This window comes from Rhinatrema bivittatum, chromosome 1 (assembly GCF_901001135.1).
Source record: "Rhinatrema bivittatum chromosome 1, aRhiBiv1.1, whole genome shotgun sequence".
NCBI classification, from domain to species: domain Eukaryota; kingdom Metazoa; phylum Chordata; class Amphibia; order Gymnophiona; family Rhinatrematidae; genus Rhinatrema; species Rhinatrema bivittatum.
The window spans coordinates 230994467-231009921 of record NC_042615.1 but is presented as its reverse complement, the minus strand read 5'-3'; the positions used below and the strand labels follow the sequence as shown (position 1 = coordinate 231009921).

The 15455-nt window shown below is 46.8% G+C and overlaps 1 protein-coding gene across 2 annotated transcripts in view; it reads right to left on the bottom strand.

Moving 5' to 3' along the window:
- Positions 1–15455, bottom strand: part of SLBP (stem-loop binding protein) — an 84555-nt gene that overhangs the window by 29656 nt on the left and 39444 nt on the right. For both annotated transcript variants that reach the window (XM_029592627.1, XM_029592630.1), the window contains 2 exons: positions 14391–14450; positions 2778–2909 (listed from right to left, as the gene is read on the bottom strand). In XM_029592627.1, the coding sequence (XP_029448487.1) occupies positions 2778–2909; positions 14391–14450 (192 nt within the window). The remainder of the gene's footprint in view (positions 1–2777; positions 2910–14390; positions 14451–15455) is intronic.

Here is a 15455-nt window from a genome sequence, read left to right as displayed (position 1 = left end):
TTCCAACTAACTGGGAAACACTGAGCTCAGCAAAAAAAAGTTAAACTAATTTTAGGGGCTGGTTATGTCATTTACCAGTCCTTCAAAGAAATTAACAGAAACAACATTCTTCATTGTCCACACAAAGCTAAATTAAAAGCAAGAAGGCAACCCAGGGTGGGTTGTGGATTGGCCTGCCTTCGTTAGAAGAAAGGAAATTATCAGATTAAGTAGTAATTTCTCCTTCCTCTGCACTGAAGTAGGCCAATCCATGCTAGTGGGATGTACCAAAGCTACTCCCGAAAAGGACGGAGGCTGCCCACAGTCCCTTCAACACCACATGCAAAAGCCGTGTCCTCCTAAGCACTAACATCCAAGTGATAATGCTTTGAGAAGTATGCAAGGAGGATCAATTTATTGCTCGGCAAATCTCGACTTGAGACAACCGAAGCTCCGCCCACAAAAAAGTCTGAGCTCTAGTGGGAATGCGCCCTGACCTGTCTAGGTAATAGAATATATGCATTCACATAGGCAGCCTTGATGCTTCTTTCAACCAGACCATAGTCACCCATGTCGTCAGTTCTCCTTGTTTACCTCTACCATGGAGCACAGTATAAGACTTCCCAAAAGAGCAAGTAATCTTCAAATACTGCACCAGATGTCATTTGACAACCAAGGCATGCAACAATCTCGCTCATCTCCATCCCTGTCCAGCATGGACAAGAAAATAGATTGATTCAAATCAAACTCCAAAACCACTTTTGGCAAAAAGGAACATACAGTCCTAAGCTGTTCCGCTCCTGGAGTCTTTCATAGAAAAGGCTAACAGCAAGAAAGAGCTTGCAGCTTGGAGACCTGCCATGCCAGGTTGCTTCCAGTAAAAAACTTTTCAAGGTGAGCACACGCGAAGATACCACAGTGGCTGAAATATAAGACCTGCCCAAAAACCCCCCACAAAACCAGATTAAGGTCCCGAAGAGGCTCCGGTAACCACAAGGGAAGCGTAGATGTTCAACTCCACCATACACCTGCCCCCTATAGCAAGTGAGAGCTGCTACATGCATTTTCAGAGTGTTTAAGCCCAAGTTTTTAACCAAACCTTCCTGCAAAAATCCCATTATCAGTGGAATTTTAACTTTGAGGGTGAGAACCTCACTCATCACATCAGCTCTCCAACAGTCTTCAAACCCTAACAATAAGCTAGAAATGGAGACAGTTTCCTGGCCCGGAGCAAAGTGGAAATCACTGTAGAAGAATAACCACACTTCAGCCAACAAGCCCTCTCAAGGGCCAAACTAAGACAAAACCGACCCGGATTGTCATGCAACATGGGCCAGATACAATAAATCCTCCTTGAGTAGTAGTCTGAGAGGAGTCAATCAGTAGCCTCTGAAGACTGGCCCCAGAGGGCTATCGTATGCCAATCTGGAGCCACCAGAAGTAGTTTCAGTATGATTTTTTTTTTAATTTTTATTGTACCACAAGCAATCCCACAAGGGAGCTGCATGTCCACTATCTGCTGAAGACTGAGAATACAGGTGGGCTGATGTTGGGGCAAGGTTATATGCCAGTGAGTTAGCTTTACTCATCTGCTGGTAGGAATTCATAACTCCACTGCTATAGATTTGTGTGTGAGTGCAGAGGAAATAGGTTAGTCCCCTCTTCCTCCCCCCCCCCCAAGAATTTCCAAGTTACGCCAAATAAAAGCACATTTGTTATATAGTTTGAGAGGTTAAAAGAATCTAATTTGATGGCTTTCAAAATCTGGCAGCCAATGTCCTAGAAAAGAAATGGCAAGGAGGATGGGTCTTGAAAACAAAAAACCCTCATGAAATGATCAATGACATCTTGACAAATATGAAATGAAACCAGCTTACAACACCCTACAGAACATAGATGTGCTGGACAATGTAGGGCGGCTGATTATTTGAAACAAAGTCATTACAAGCAGAACTATTTTGGAAAGCATTTGACAAGGGCAATTTTGAAACAGTGTTAGCTGTAATGATATTTTTGTTTTTATGAAACATTGAATTCTATTTTATATTGCCATTTTTTGATGTTATAAGTCTGTTTTAAATTTATGAATTTTTTTTTGTTATCTGTGTCTGTACAGGGCAAGAAGTCAATATAAATTGTTACAAAACTATTTATATGTTTTCATGATTGTGTTTTTCATTTAAATTTAGCATGTATTCACAAAATGAAAAAAAAGATGCGCCTCCCTAGAACACAATACTAAAGAACTCCAGAAATATACTATTGAACATCTGGTTATAAGATTAGTTGGATAACCTGTTAGTGAGCCAGTCTTTCCAACACCAAGTACAGTCAAGTCCCATTATCTAGCACTCAACCAGCCAGAAAGCTCAACTAAACAGCATCTAGTAGAGTGGGTTTTTTAAAACTAACTGTACAAGGAACACACACACCTTTTCAGTCTCACTGCATCACACTGATTACTGAGTGAAGGAAGAGTGCTAGTACTTTCGCCAAGAAAGTTTAAAGAAAATACTGAAAATTTGAAGATAAGGGGAAGAGCACTGAAGCGAAGGGAGCACTTGGAGTACCTGCATATTGGACTAAATGGCATGGACTACATTTAATTATTGTGAAATTTATATGCTGCCTATTCACAGTCCTAGCTGGCCAATGCAACAACAAATAGGGCTTTTGCAGTAAAAAGCCAATGATCTTGGGAGGCCAAACAGAAACATGAAGAAAAATAAGATTAATATTCACTTGAAACAATTTGCTTGCTATACAATTTTAGTCAAAGTAAATTTAACAAAATGCACCTTGGAACTTCTTGAATGTATCTGTCATATGCAATTGTGTTCTTTCCATAGCTGATCTGCTTTTGTCTTCTCATCAGAACAATTTCATCATCTTCCAGTTCAGCTGGGATACTGGAGTCCTTCGAATCAGAACTAGACAGAAATGTCATATGTATATTATAGTGTTTCCTATCCCCAGACACATGAACAGCTTAAGAACACATTAGAAACTGATTTGCATTGAATACTTTTGGTTATCTGGTATAGCATATCTGGCACAGTTCCCAATTATTTTTTTTTTATTAAAAAAGCAAATACACATTCTAGGCCCATTTAGAAACCAGTCAATACTGGTAATCGCATTGTACTAGAAGGAAAAATAAAGATTAACCAAATCAAGTGCCCTTTGTCTGGGATTTAATGTCTCCAAATTAGAAAGAAAAAGGTAGTCTTACCTTTTCATTTCTTCTCCTTGAATCCTGCTAAGCCAGTCTAGACATGTGGTTTTACCCCACCTACTAGCAAATGGAGGCAGAGGGCAGCAATGTCACCAGTATATAGGATGGTGCAGTGTAGGTAAAATGCCAGTATTTTTTATTAAAGCAATCAAGTAAACTACTCCTAAAAAATAATTTACTTTGAAAATTTCCAAAAATATAGGAGGAAATTCTCCAAGATAAATCCCCCTTTCCAAATCTCAACTAGAAATAGAAGGGAAAAGGGGAAGACAGAAAGGAGCTAAAACCAGTATTCTGGCTAGCACCATAGTGAGTGAAACCTTCTGCAAGACAAGACCGTAAACCAAGGAAAAAAAAAAAGAAGATTAGTCCAGCTTTCCAAGATGGTCCCTAGGCTGGTGTAGCAGGAATCAAGGACCGGAAATTAACAGCCTCCGAGATGAAGTATATAACCCAGGGCTTGCCAAACTTTTAGCCAATGTGACCCCATTTTAGTACTTGAAAATTCAAACAACCCCAGAGGACAACCAAACCTAATTAGCGAGGGTATAGTTTGCCTCCAATCTCTCCACTCAGCATTCCTGCACTCTAACTGATCCCTTCTCTCAAATTTCATGCCCCTCCAGAGGGCCTCTCAACCTCTGCCCCTCCACTTCTCCCCTTCCAGCCTAACCGCTCACTCACCCACTCCAGCTTTTTACATCCTCCCCACTGAACCTCTCACCTCCAAGCCATTTTTGTAACCCCAATTGATCTGTCATCCCCTTCCTACTTTCCACAGCCAATCCTTCTCCCACTGATCCCTCAAACCCTTCCTGTATCTGACCCCTCCCTTCAAACAGCCCCCATCCACACATCCCCTTGACTAGGATCAGCAGCATTTTCCTTTGGGCCTTTTCTTTTGGATGACAGCTAATGGGAAGAGGGCAGGCTAATGACAGGGGCAACATTTTTCTCTTAGGTAAGTTCAGTGATGGGAGAGGATAGATAAGTGACAACCTGCACAGTCCTGTGCACACTGCCTACTCTTCCCCAATGGCTGGTCCAATGCCTGATGTTGAACTGCAACTGGCAGCAGCATTAGTAATGAAAGTTAGCACAGGATCTGTGAGCCAGTAAAAGCTCACAGGCCTTGCAGTGGCCCCAGTCCCTCTTCACACATGGCTTCCTATTAACGTAGTAACTTAAGTGAGGGTGGGACCATTGCAGGACCCGAGAGTGCATGCTATCTCAAAGATCCCATGATGATTTCCACTACTTCTGCTGCTGGTGATGTCTGGAGAGGACTACCCTTTGAGGCACTTGTGACCCTGGCTGGAGGTTGTGTGACCCCTTTTGGGGTCCCGACCCACAGTTTGGGCAGCTCTGATATAGCCGGTTGGTATCCTATTTAATATCTTGTCAATTTCACATGCAAATTAATCAGTAATCCTCTTCTTGGCATGATTTAGATGTTTATATTCCTTAAGAGTCCGTGCTTTCAGCATCTCTATTATCAGTTAGCTTTCATGTTGGACAAATGTGCTCCTTTTTTCAAAATCTATGCAAATGACATCCAGTTTTTTTTCCAGTGCAACAAAATGCATCATCTACTCGTAAACAAGGAGTTACTACTTACCTGATAATTTTGTTTTCCTTAGTGTAGACAGATTGACTCGGGACCAGTGGGTTATGCTCCTCTGCCAGCATATTGAGATGGAGCAAGCTGTCACACTAGCTTGCTGTCACACTAGCTTGCTAGTAGTCTCTTCAAAAGCAATTTTGGACAGACTAGCAAAAAGCTTGATTAAAAAAACAGGCAACTATTACTGTACTCAAACAAGAAATACTGAACTCAAGCAATGAATGAATGTACCCCAATCTAGGGAAAGGATGAATACTTACCAATAATCCCCTGGAACACAGCCCCACAGAAAGATCATTGACACAATCATTCAGCAGCCAAGGGTGGGAAGCAGAGTCCATCTGTCTACACTAAGGAAAACGAAATTCAGGTAAATAGTAATTTCCCCTTTCCTAGTGACAGATTAACTCAGGACCAGTGGGATGTACCAAAGCTACTCCCAAATAGGGTGGGAGGCTGCCCGCAATCCAGTCAACACTGCACGTGCAAAGGCTGTGATCTTCCAGGCCTACACATCCAGATAAAACCTGAAAAAAGTGTGTAAGGAGGATTATGTTGCAGCTCGGTAAGTGTCTGAGAGATAATCTAACGTCCGCCCATGACATTGCTTGAGCCCTAGTGGAATGAGCTTCATCTGAATAGGCAACAGCTTTTCAGCCATCACATATGCAGCTGTGACTACCTCCTTAATCCAGCAAGCTAATGTAGCCTACGAAGCTGGTGCACCCTGCATCTTTCCACCATGAAGGACAAACAGGCGATCCATCTTTTGGAATGGTTAAAAAATCTCCAGACACCATAAGACATGTCTCCTAGACATCCAAGGCACACAAAAGGCGATACTCCTCCACATCCCTGACCTTATCCAAGGACAGCATGGGAATGGACTGATTCATATGAAATTCAGAGCCAAATTAGGTAAGAAGAATGGATCAGTACACAGCTATAATGCCCCTGGAATCACTCGAAGGAACGGCTCCCAGCAAGACAAGGCCTGCAGCTTGGAAATTCGACATGCAGAACATAGCCACCAAGAACACTGTTTCAAGGTCAACCGCAAGAAAAGGCTATGCAGCCGGAATATAAGACCGGTCAAGAAATCCAACACCAGGTTAAGACTACACAATGGAACTGGTAACCTCAAGGGAGGCTGAAGATTCTTCACTTCCTTAAAAAAATGGGCCACATCAGGATGAGGTAAGAATTCACCAGGCCTCTGAAACAAGTAAGAGCCGCAACCTGTACCTTCAAAGAATTAAAGGGACAAGCCTTTAACCAATCCTGCAAAAATTCTAAAATGAGTGGGATCTTATCCAAATGAGGAACACCTCAATCCTGACACCAAGCCTCAACACTCTCCAAACCTGCACATAGGCCAGGGAAGTTGAGAACTGACCACGGAGTAAGGCAGCAATCACCGCAGAAGAATATCCACACTTCAGTAAGCGAGACCTCTCAAGGGCCAAACCATAAGACAAAACAGAGTCGAGTCTTCATGAAGAACACATCCCTGCTGCGGCGAAGAAAGTGGGCTTTCCACCAGGAGTCTTCGCAGATATCACAGCCGTCTGGGCCAATGTGGTGCCACCAGTACCATCCCCCTATGGCCTTCGATCCTGCGAGCTATCCTGCCCAGCAAGGGCCACAGGGGAAAAGCATAAATCAACTTGTCTTCCAGCCAGACCTGTACGAGAGCATCTATACCCAGGGACCACAGACCTCTCTTGCGACTGAAGAATAGAGGAACCTTCACATTGCGAGAAGTCGCCAGCAGGTCCAAGAACAGAATGTCCCAGCAATCCACTATCAGCAGAAATGCCTTGTCCAGCAATACCCATTCTTCTGGATCCAGACTCTCTGCTGAGAAAATCTGCTCTTACATTGTCTTTTTCCTGCAATGTGAGAGGCCGAGATCTGGAGATGTCCTTCAGCTCATTCCATAAGTTGGTCTAATTCCTGCGACACTTGGGGCTTCTTGGTTCCTGCCAATTGACACACACCACCGTCATTGTGTTGTCAGACATCACTCAGACCACTTGACCCTGCAGTCTGGCATGCTTGCAGTTAAGCCACAACCACACCGGGCAGGCTGCCAGGCAATTGATGCTCCAGAGGGACTCTTCGGCATTCCAGCATCCTTGCACCATTAGCTCCTGACGGTGGGCTCCCCAACCCTGGAGGACTCATCTATCGTGAGAAATCAACCAGTCCAGTGAGGTCAAGGAAACACCCTCTCTCAGATGATCCTACTACAACCACAACTGGAAGTGAGAGCAAATTTCCATAGGAAAGTGGAGCCGAACAGAATAGTCCCGAGACAGCAGATTCCAATGAAGACAGCAGGGAGCGCTGTAAAGGACACATATGCGCCCTCATCCACAGCACCACTTCCAAGGTTGCCGCTATTAAACCAAGTATTATAATAAGCGAGTGCACGCTTGCAATCAAACGTGTGAAGCCTCCATTCGCAGTCATTCCTGTGTGGCTTTGATAAAAGGGTCGGGAGAGCTATGGTCTGGGTTTAGGTAGAAGGCAGAGACCATATTGGGAAGGAACGCCGGATGCGGACATAGCGTCACTTTATGGTAGAATTCCAGGTAAGGCAAATGTACCAGCGCTTATAATTCACTGAATTTCTGTTTTCTGAGCACCAGAAAGAGTACTGGACCTATTTCCTCTGATAATTGTCTGGTGGAGGGTTTCCTGGAAGAGAGACTAGGATGACCTGAAGCTGCGGGGAAAAGGTTCAGGTGGAGTACCACCCCTCTTAAATCTCCACGCGGTGAGATATAGGGACAAATGAAGGAGGTGAAGCGGTGAACCCCTTTCTTGGGTGAGGTCTGAACTGTTGCCCAGAGGCATCGGCTTGTCCACAGATAGTCAAACTTGATACACGTACTACAGTTGTCTGGGCCACGCTGGAGCTAGAGGATCAGATCGGCCTCGTCTGAGATGTATTTCTGGACTGTGCAAGATGTGAAGGGTATAGGAGGGAAAGCGTAAAAAAGACCTCCCAATCCAGGAGATGAGAAATGCATCTTACGCAAGGCACCGGGGTGCTGGAGTACACTGAGCAGATGGTCTGCAGCAAAAAGATCGATGCGAGGAAGACCCCAGGTTCAAAAGAGTCTCTGCCACATCTTGCCAAAGTTCCCAGGATGGAAAATTCTGCTCAGCCTGTCCACTCTGGAGTTGTGTACACCCAGTAGGTAAGTGGCCTGCAATGTGACCGACTGGCTTTTCGCCCATTCCTGGATCCACACCACCTCCTTGCACAGGCTCCAGGAACTGGACCCTCCTTTTGTTGATGTAGAACATTATGACCTGGTTTTGTGTGTGAATCACCACCATCTTTCCCCACAAGGACTGTTCGAAGGCCTGAAGAGCGTTCCAAATGGCCCAAAGTTCTAGGAGGTTGATGTGCTATGACCATTCTCGTTGGGTTCCTATGGGTCTGCCCATAGGAACCCAACACCGCTTCCTTCAACTTGGCAATTTTGGCAGCCTGCTGCCGCTGGGCTCGGGGGGACCTGCGTCCACAGTCCCTACATGTGGCCTAATCGTGGTCTGCACAGAGGCACAGGTAGCATTTCAAGTGGACATCTGTCGAGGACACCTTGCCACACTGGCAAAATTTGAAGCCAGATGGTGCGGTATGATTTCGCTGAAGTTTTGTTTTTTTTTTGTCTTCCTTAAAAAGAGAGGAGCTCCACATGCTGACAGTTGCAGACACAAAACAGACTGAGGAGGACCAGGGCTGCATGGGAACATACACGCAGGCCGCAAGACAAAAGAGTGCCGCCTGCTCGAAAAATACCGGTCCCTGTCGGAGGAGCCGGGGAAGGTGACTCAGCTGGATCGGACCGTCCACCGACATGTGCAGCAGGTCTGCAAACCAAGGCCGACGCGGCCACTCCGGCGCTACGAGAATCACGGGGCCGCTGTGATTCTCTATTCTGCGAAGTATTTTGCCCACCAAGGGCCAAGGAGGAAAAACATAGAGGAGCTGACCTTCCGGCCACGGCAGAGCGAGAGCGTCCACCCCCTCTGCCCCCCGTTCCCTTCTGCGACTGAAGAAGCGCGGAGCCTTGGCATTGCCCGCGGTCGCCATCAAGTCCAGTCGAGGGGTTCCCCAGCGACGAACCAGAAGAGCCATCGCCTCGGAGAGAGACCATTCGCCGGGGTCCAGTCTTTGTCGACTCAGATAGTCTGCCTGAATATTGTCCACGCCGGCAATGTGAGAGGCCGCGAGCCGAAGCAGGTGAAGTTCCGCCCATGCCATCAGGGGCGCGATTTCGGCTGAAACCTGAGCGCTTCTCGTTCCTCCTTGACGATTGATGTAAGCCACAGTGGTCGCGTTGTCCGAGAGAACCCGTACCTCCTTGTTCTGAAGCAGAGGGAGGAAACGTTGCAGCGCGAGGCGCACTGCCCTGGTCTCCAGACGATTGATCGGCCACCTCGCCTCCACCGGAGACCATGTCCCCTGTATGGCGCTGCGCTCGCAGACGGCGCCCCACCCCACGAGGCTGGCGTCGGTGGTCACCACCACCCAAGATGGGACTGCTAGAGAAACGCCGCGAGCCAGGTGATCCGGGACCAGCCACCACTCTAGGCTGTCGCGAGCCAACTGAGGAAGAGGCAGAATCACGTGATACTCCTGGGACACCGGTTTCCAACGTGAGAGCAGGGACGCCTGCAGAGGGCGAAGGTGTGCAAATGCCCAGGGAACCATGTCTATGGTGGATGCCATCACTCCCAGAAGCTGTAGATAATTCCAAGCGGTAGGTTCCGTCAAAGACGCGAAGAGCCTGATGTGCTCCCTCAAGGAGAGGGCCTTGTCCGCTCGGAGGAAGACCATTCCCTGCTGAGTGTCGAAGGTTGCTCCCAGAAAATCCAATCGCTGAGAGGGAACTAGGGAGCTCTTGGACAGATTCACCACCCAGCCTAGGGAGCGAAGCACCTCCAAAACTCTGGTCACCGAAGCCTGTCCATGTGAGAAGGACTTTGCCCGCACCAGCCAGTCGTCCAGGTAGGGATGTACTAAGATCCCCTCCCGTCGAAGGGCCGCTGCCACCACTACCATGATCTTGGTGAAAGTTCGTGGGGCCGTCGCGAGTCCGAAAGGAAGAGCCCGGAATTGAAAATGCTGATCCAGAACTTTGAAGCGTAGATAACGTCTGTGGTCCGGACGTATAGGGATGTGTAGATACGCCTCTGTCAGATCCAGAGAAGCCAGGAACTCCCCCTGGTGGACTGCTGCAATTACCGACCGTAACGTCTCCATGCGGAACCGACTGACCCGCAGCGAGTTTACCTCCTTTAAGTCCAGTATGGGTCTGAACGAATCGTCCTTTTTGGGAACTACGAAGTAGATGGAATAATGGCCCGAGCCCACCTCGGCGAAGGGAACGGGAACAATAGCCTCGATGTCTTGGAGTCGGTCCAACGTCTGTTGAACCGCCAGCCGCTTGAGATCGGAGCCGCAAGGAGAGAAGACGAACCTGTCTCTTGGCGGACGGACAAAGTCCAAGGCGTAACCGTGTTGTATGGTGTCCAGCACCCACTGGTCTGAGGTTATCCTTACCCACTCCTCGAAGAATGCCGAGAGTCTGCCCCCGATGGGCGGACTGGAGGAGTGGGTCGCTCTGGCATCATTGGGAAGGCTTGGTGGAGGAATGTCCCTGTCCCGAGGCCTCTCTCGCGGGACGCCGCCCGCGAAAGGAACGGGACCAAGGCTGCGATCTACTGGGAGCTGTACGAGAACCAGGCTGTCGGTACGACCTGTAACGTCGTTGCGCCCTAGCCCTGGTCCTAGAGGAGGCAAATGCCCGGTAAGGACGCTGCCTGTCTTCAGGGAGACGATGTACCGAGTTCTCACCCAGCGACTTGATTTCATCGAGATCATTGCCGAAGAGAAACTTCCCCCGAAAGGGCATAGAACCTAGGCTCGACTTGGACGAGGCATCCGCAGACCAATTCCGCAGCCACAGGAGCCTTCGTGCTGCCACCACAGAAACCATGGACCGAGCAAGAACCCGGAAAAGATCATATAGGGCATCAGCTCCGTAAGCAATGGCAGATTCCAGGCTGTCGGCCTGGGCGGCTTCCTCCGGAGGCAACTGCTGGGACGTTAAAAGCTGTTGAACCCACAGGAGCCTTCTTAAGGAACGTCTCCAGCTTGCGGTCCTGCGTGTCCCGTAGGGCTGTCCCGCCCGTGACGGGGATCGTGGTCCGTTTCGTCACCGCTGAGACCGCCGAATCCACTTTAGGGAAACGAATGAAATCCAAAAAATCCTCCGGTAAGGGATAAAGTTTTTCCATGGCACGGGTGACCTTCAAGGACGCCTCAGGGACGTCCCATTCCCCAGTGAGAAGCTGTAGAAAAGACTCATGCACTGGGAAAGCCTTCGCTCTAGGCCGGAGTGCAGCCAGAACTGGATCCCCTTTTTTTGATGAGGTCGCAATCGCCGGGGTCACTGGTGCTGGAGGATCCGGAGGTGGATCCAGATCCAACTCCTGCAGGGTCTGCTGGAGGAGATCCTCCAGCTCCTCTTTGTGGAAAATGCGCAGAGCGCGAGGATAGTCGCCCTCCGCCTGTCCCTCCGGGTGTGCAGGGTCCGGAGGATCCAAGGGGTCAACCCCGGACGTGGAAGCCGCTCCTACCAACCGTGGCTGAGATGGCAAAGCAGAGGTCCCCGGAACTGCCCCAGCCGGGGTCAGGGACCCGGAGGGAGGAACTGTGAGCTTAGGAATCTTTGGAGCAGGAGGACCTGCTGGAACACCTCCCGGGGCTGCCAGGCCCTGTAAATAAGCTGTGTGCATCTTGAGAATAAAGTCCGGGGCGAAAAAGGGCAGCCCGGGAGGCGCAGCAGCAGCAGCATCCCCTGGGGGTGGATGAGCGGGTCGACCTTCCTCGGGACAACGATGTAGGCGGGGGGGCCCCCTAACAGCCCCTATCTCATCCGGCGAATTTCCTGCGCTCAGATCCTGTTCCAAAATGGCCGCCTTTCCCGCCATCGGCGATGAAGTGGCCGGCCCTCGCTGCCCGGGCTGCGGGGAGGATGGCGTCGGGAGCGAGCCCGAGGCGTGCGCTTCACCTTCCCCCTCGGGGAGGCAACGTGGACACACACCCTCCCGTGAAAAACGAGACCCCGGGTCGCCGCAGGTCTCGCAACGGGAGAAACGCGGCATGACAGCGCCGCTAGAAACAAACGCCGCGGGGGGGCCAAAAACGAAGCGCACCGCGGGGGGGCCTAAAGGCCTTCACAACCCGCCCGACGAGTCCGCAAGCGCCGGCGGGAAGGTCCCTTCTGCCGGCGCGCCCAGGCCCGCGAAAAGGCTGCCGGGCCGCGGGACCGTCCAGGAAAATTAGCTGCAAATAAAAACTTGCACAAAGTAGAAAACTTACCCCCCAAACGAACCCTGAAAGGGACTGAGAGGTAGCACAGGAAGGAGACAGAGCAGAGAAAAGCACGCCTCCTCAGAAATTAAAGTTAAAATTTTTTTTTTTTTTTTTTTTTGTATACAACTAGATCCAAATTGTTAAAAGAAATAAGACATGACAGGAAGAACTGAGAAAAGAGCTAAAATAACCAAAAAACCTGTCACACTGGGGAAGCACTGATTTCCCCAACTCGCATCTGCTGGAGTCAGAATGATACTGAGCTCCAGCAGAGGGTGCGCTGCTATATGAGGTGGCACTCTCGAGCTCTGATCTGACTCCATCTGCTGGACGGGGGACATAACCCACCGTCTGGACTGATCCTGGTACGTACAGGGAAATGTGTTATGTAAATGAAACAATATGATATGTGCTATCCTATATGTACAGCATCAGAGGATTATATACTTATTTGGAAATGTTTCTTTTATCAAACAAACCAGACTTACAGATGTGGGTTATTCTCTAATCTGGCAGTTGTCAAAGCATGTTATAAATCGGACTGCACATAAATAAATATAAGGGGGGTATAGAGATGAATGACTGTGTGGATGCTTGAGAGTTTGAATGGAGATTAGGTAAGGGTGGAAGGGCTATTTTAGTTTTTATTGTGGAAAGGTGGGGGGTTTGGTCAAAAAAAAAATTATATTCCTTCACAATTCAATAAAAATGATTTGGGGGGTTTTGAATTAATGTGCTTATCAATTCGGAGGGGTGATTTTTAATCTTTCAACTCTGCTCATTACTTACCAGCACCAGGGCCATTTCTGCATTTATTGCAACCTCTATCAGGATGCCATATTCATTCCAAACCAAGCACTCCTGACTGCCAACTCCTCCCCCCCCCCCCTAGTTTAAAACTGGCTCTCTCTTCTTTTTAAAGTTTAGTGCCAAGAGCCTGGTATGCACTACTATGGCCACCAGGGCTACTTTTGTTCATACTAGTTTAGTTTATTGACTTGCATTAATCAGTATGCAGGCAGTACCAACAAAAAATCCACAGGCTCTCCCAGTTTAGAACACATATGGGTCTGAATAAAGGAGCAGCTTTCAAAAAAAAAAAGAAAACAAAAAACCTATAAATACTAACATTTAAGGGAATTAATGAAACAGGACAAGAGAATCCTTAGTTTTAACTGCCAAGTTACCTAAATTACACAAGCACTATCTTGGGTCTTAGATGAAAGATGAAAAAAGTACTACCACAAACAGGCTGCATTTAGAAAATGCAAACCTAGGCCAAGCAACATGAAAATAAAGTCTTTATTTTATTTAATAAACTCTTCTATACCGTCGTTAAGTTAGATAACGTCACAACAGTTTACAGCCAGGCATGTAATAAAAAACATGAGTGGTATAGCTTACAAATTAATCATGTGCCATCATAGTACGGTAACAATTTAATACAATAAACTGTGTGCGTAAGTTAAGCTTGTATGTTAGGAACATATTAGTCTTGTGTAGAACATGAAAATTATATTCACAGAATGTAGGAAGAGTGAAAAGATTCAATGCTCTGAACTTACAATTTCTATTTACTATGGCCTCAATATTGCAAATTTGTGTTTTTGTAATGTAATGCTGTTTTGATCTTATTGTAATTATAAATTAGAAACTGAAAGTTACAAAACCAAGTAAATTCGGCAAGTGAAGATTCAGCCTGCTGTGTTTGTAAACTTCTACTTGATAGCCACACCTGTGCATGGATTTATTTTGTATTAAGCTTCGCTGATTATTGCTGCAGTATAAGGCAACTGTAAAGCTTAAGGTTGTCCTTCAAAACCCTTATTCCTTTAGAAATTTTTGAATGTACCAAAGATGCTGCTAGGCAAATTAAATGTTACTGCATGGCTTAACCTGAGCTCAAAGCTGAAATGCTCACCATTCTAACACTGTATAGCACTACACAAAAGGCCAATGGACTAATTCAAAACTAGTACTTCACCAACTATACAAAAATGTTAAACCTTTTGAACAAAATAATATTCTGACCACAGATGCCTTTGCAGCAGAATCCTGAGAATATAGTTATAAAATAATGCCTGTGACTCCTGAAGCAGCTGCATTTTGAACCAGGATAATATAAACTTCCCAGCTGGGATAATTCTTACCTGCCAGATGATGATTTCCTTTCCCTTCTACAGTCCTTTATCAGTAATTTTCTTCTATATCTAGAAGCAAACAAAATACATTTAATACACACACAAACCTTAAAGTCAAACAAATTTGAAATAATTTTTCCTGGCTGACTAAACTTCTATAATTGATGGAATATAATAAGTGAAATTTGCAGTTTCCTTCTTTAGTCCTGCTAGACCAATCTAGACAAGTAGGTTAAGCCTCTCTGCCAGATGTAGACAGAAAAAAAAAAAATCTCAAAGCCGACTTCACACTGCCTATAGGAGTATGGTGCTGCCTTCAGCTCTTCGGTATTTTATGTCAAAGTTAAGACAAAGAATTGTTTTGGCTTCCTAATCAGAACCACCAAACCTGATTCTGTCAAAAAACTTCACTCCAAGAATAAGAATCTCTACACCAATAATTTGTTTATATCCCACCTTTCCTGATACTTCAAAGTAGATTACATCCCGGTACTGCAGGTATTTCCCTATGCCCACAGGACTTACAATTTAAATTTGTACATCAATGTCATAATTAGGCCAACTACCTTCAGCATGGGCAATGTACTCCTGTTAGCTTTCAAAACTTGTCAGATAAGCAACCTCGCTTGCTAAAGCTTCCCTGGATAGGAGCTGGACTGGTCTGACAGAACTAAAGGAAAAGAATAAATTTTGCTTTATCCTTGCCAGACCAGTCCAGACAAGCAGGACATACCCAAGCTCCAACCAGACCGGGTAGGAAGAAGCCAAGATAGTATTCAGAATTCCTGTGTCCAAGGTACAGCCTCTCCCAGCCTGCACACTCACACTGAGGTACTTAGAGCAGGGATGCCATGAAGATGAGGGTGCTGTCCTCCCATTATCCTCTAGACATATTCCAATTCTGCATACAAAAGACACCTGCACCCTCATTGAGCAGGCTTGCTGGCCCTCTGGGATCGGGAAACTCTTGCTGGAGGGTGCCAAAGTGCTAATCTCTTCAATTCCTCCTGAAATCTATGCCTAAGAAACCACAGACCAAAGATCTATACAAGAAACAACTGGTCACTTACAAAG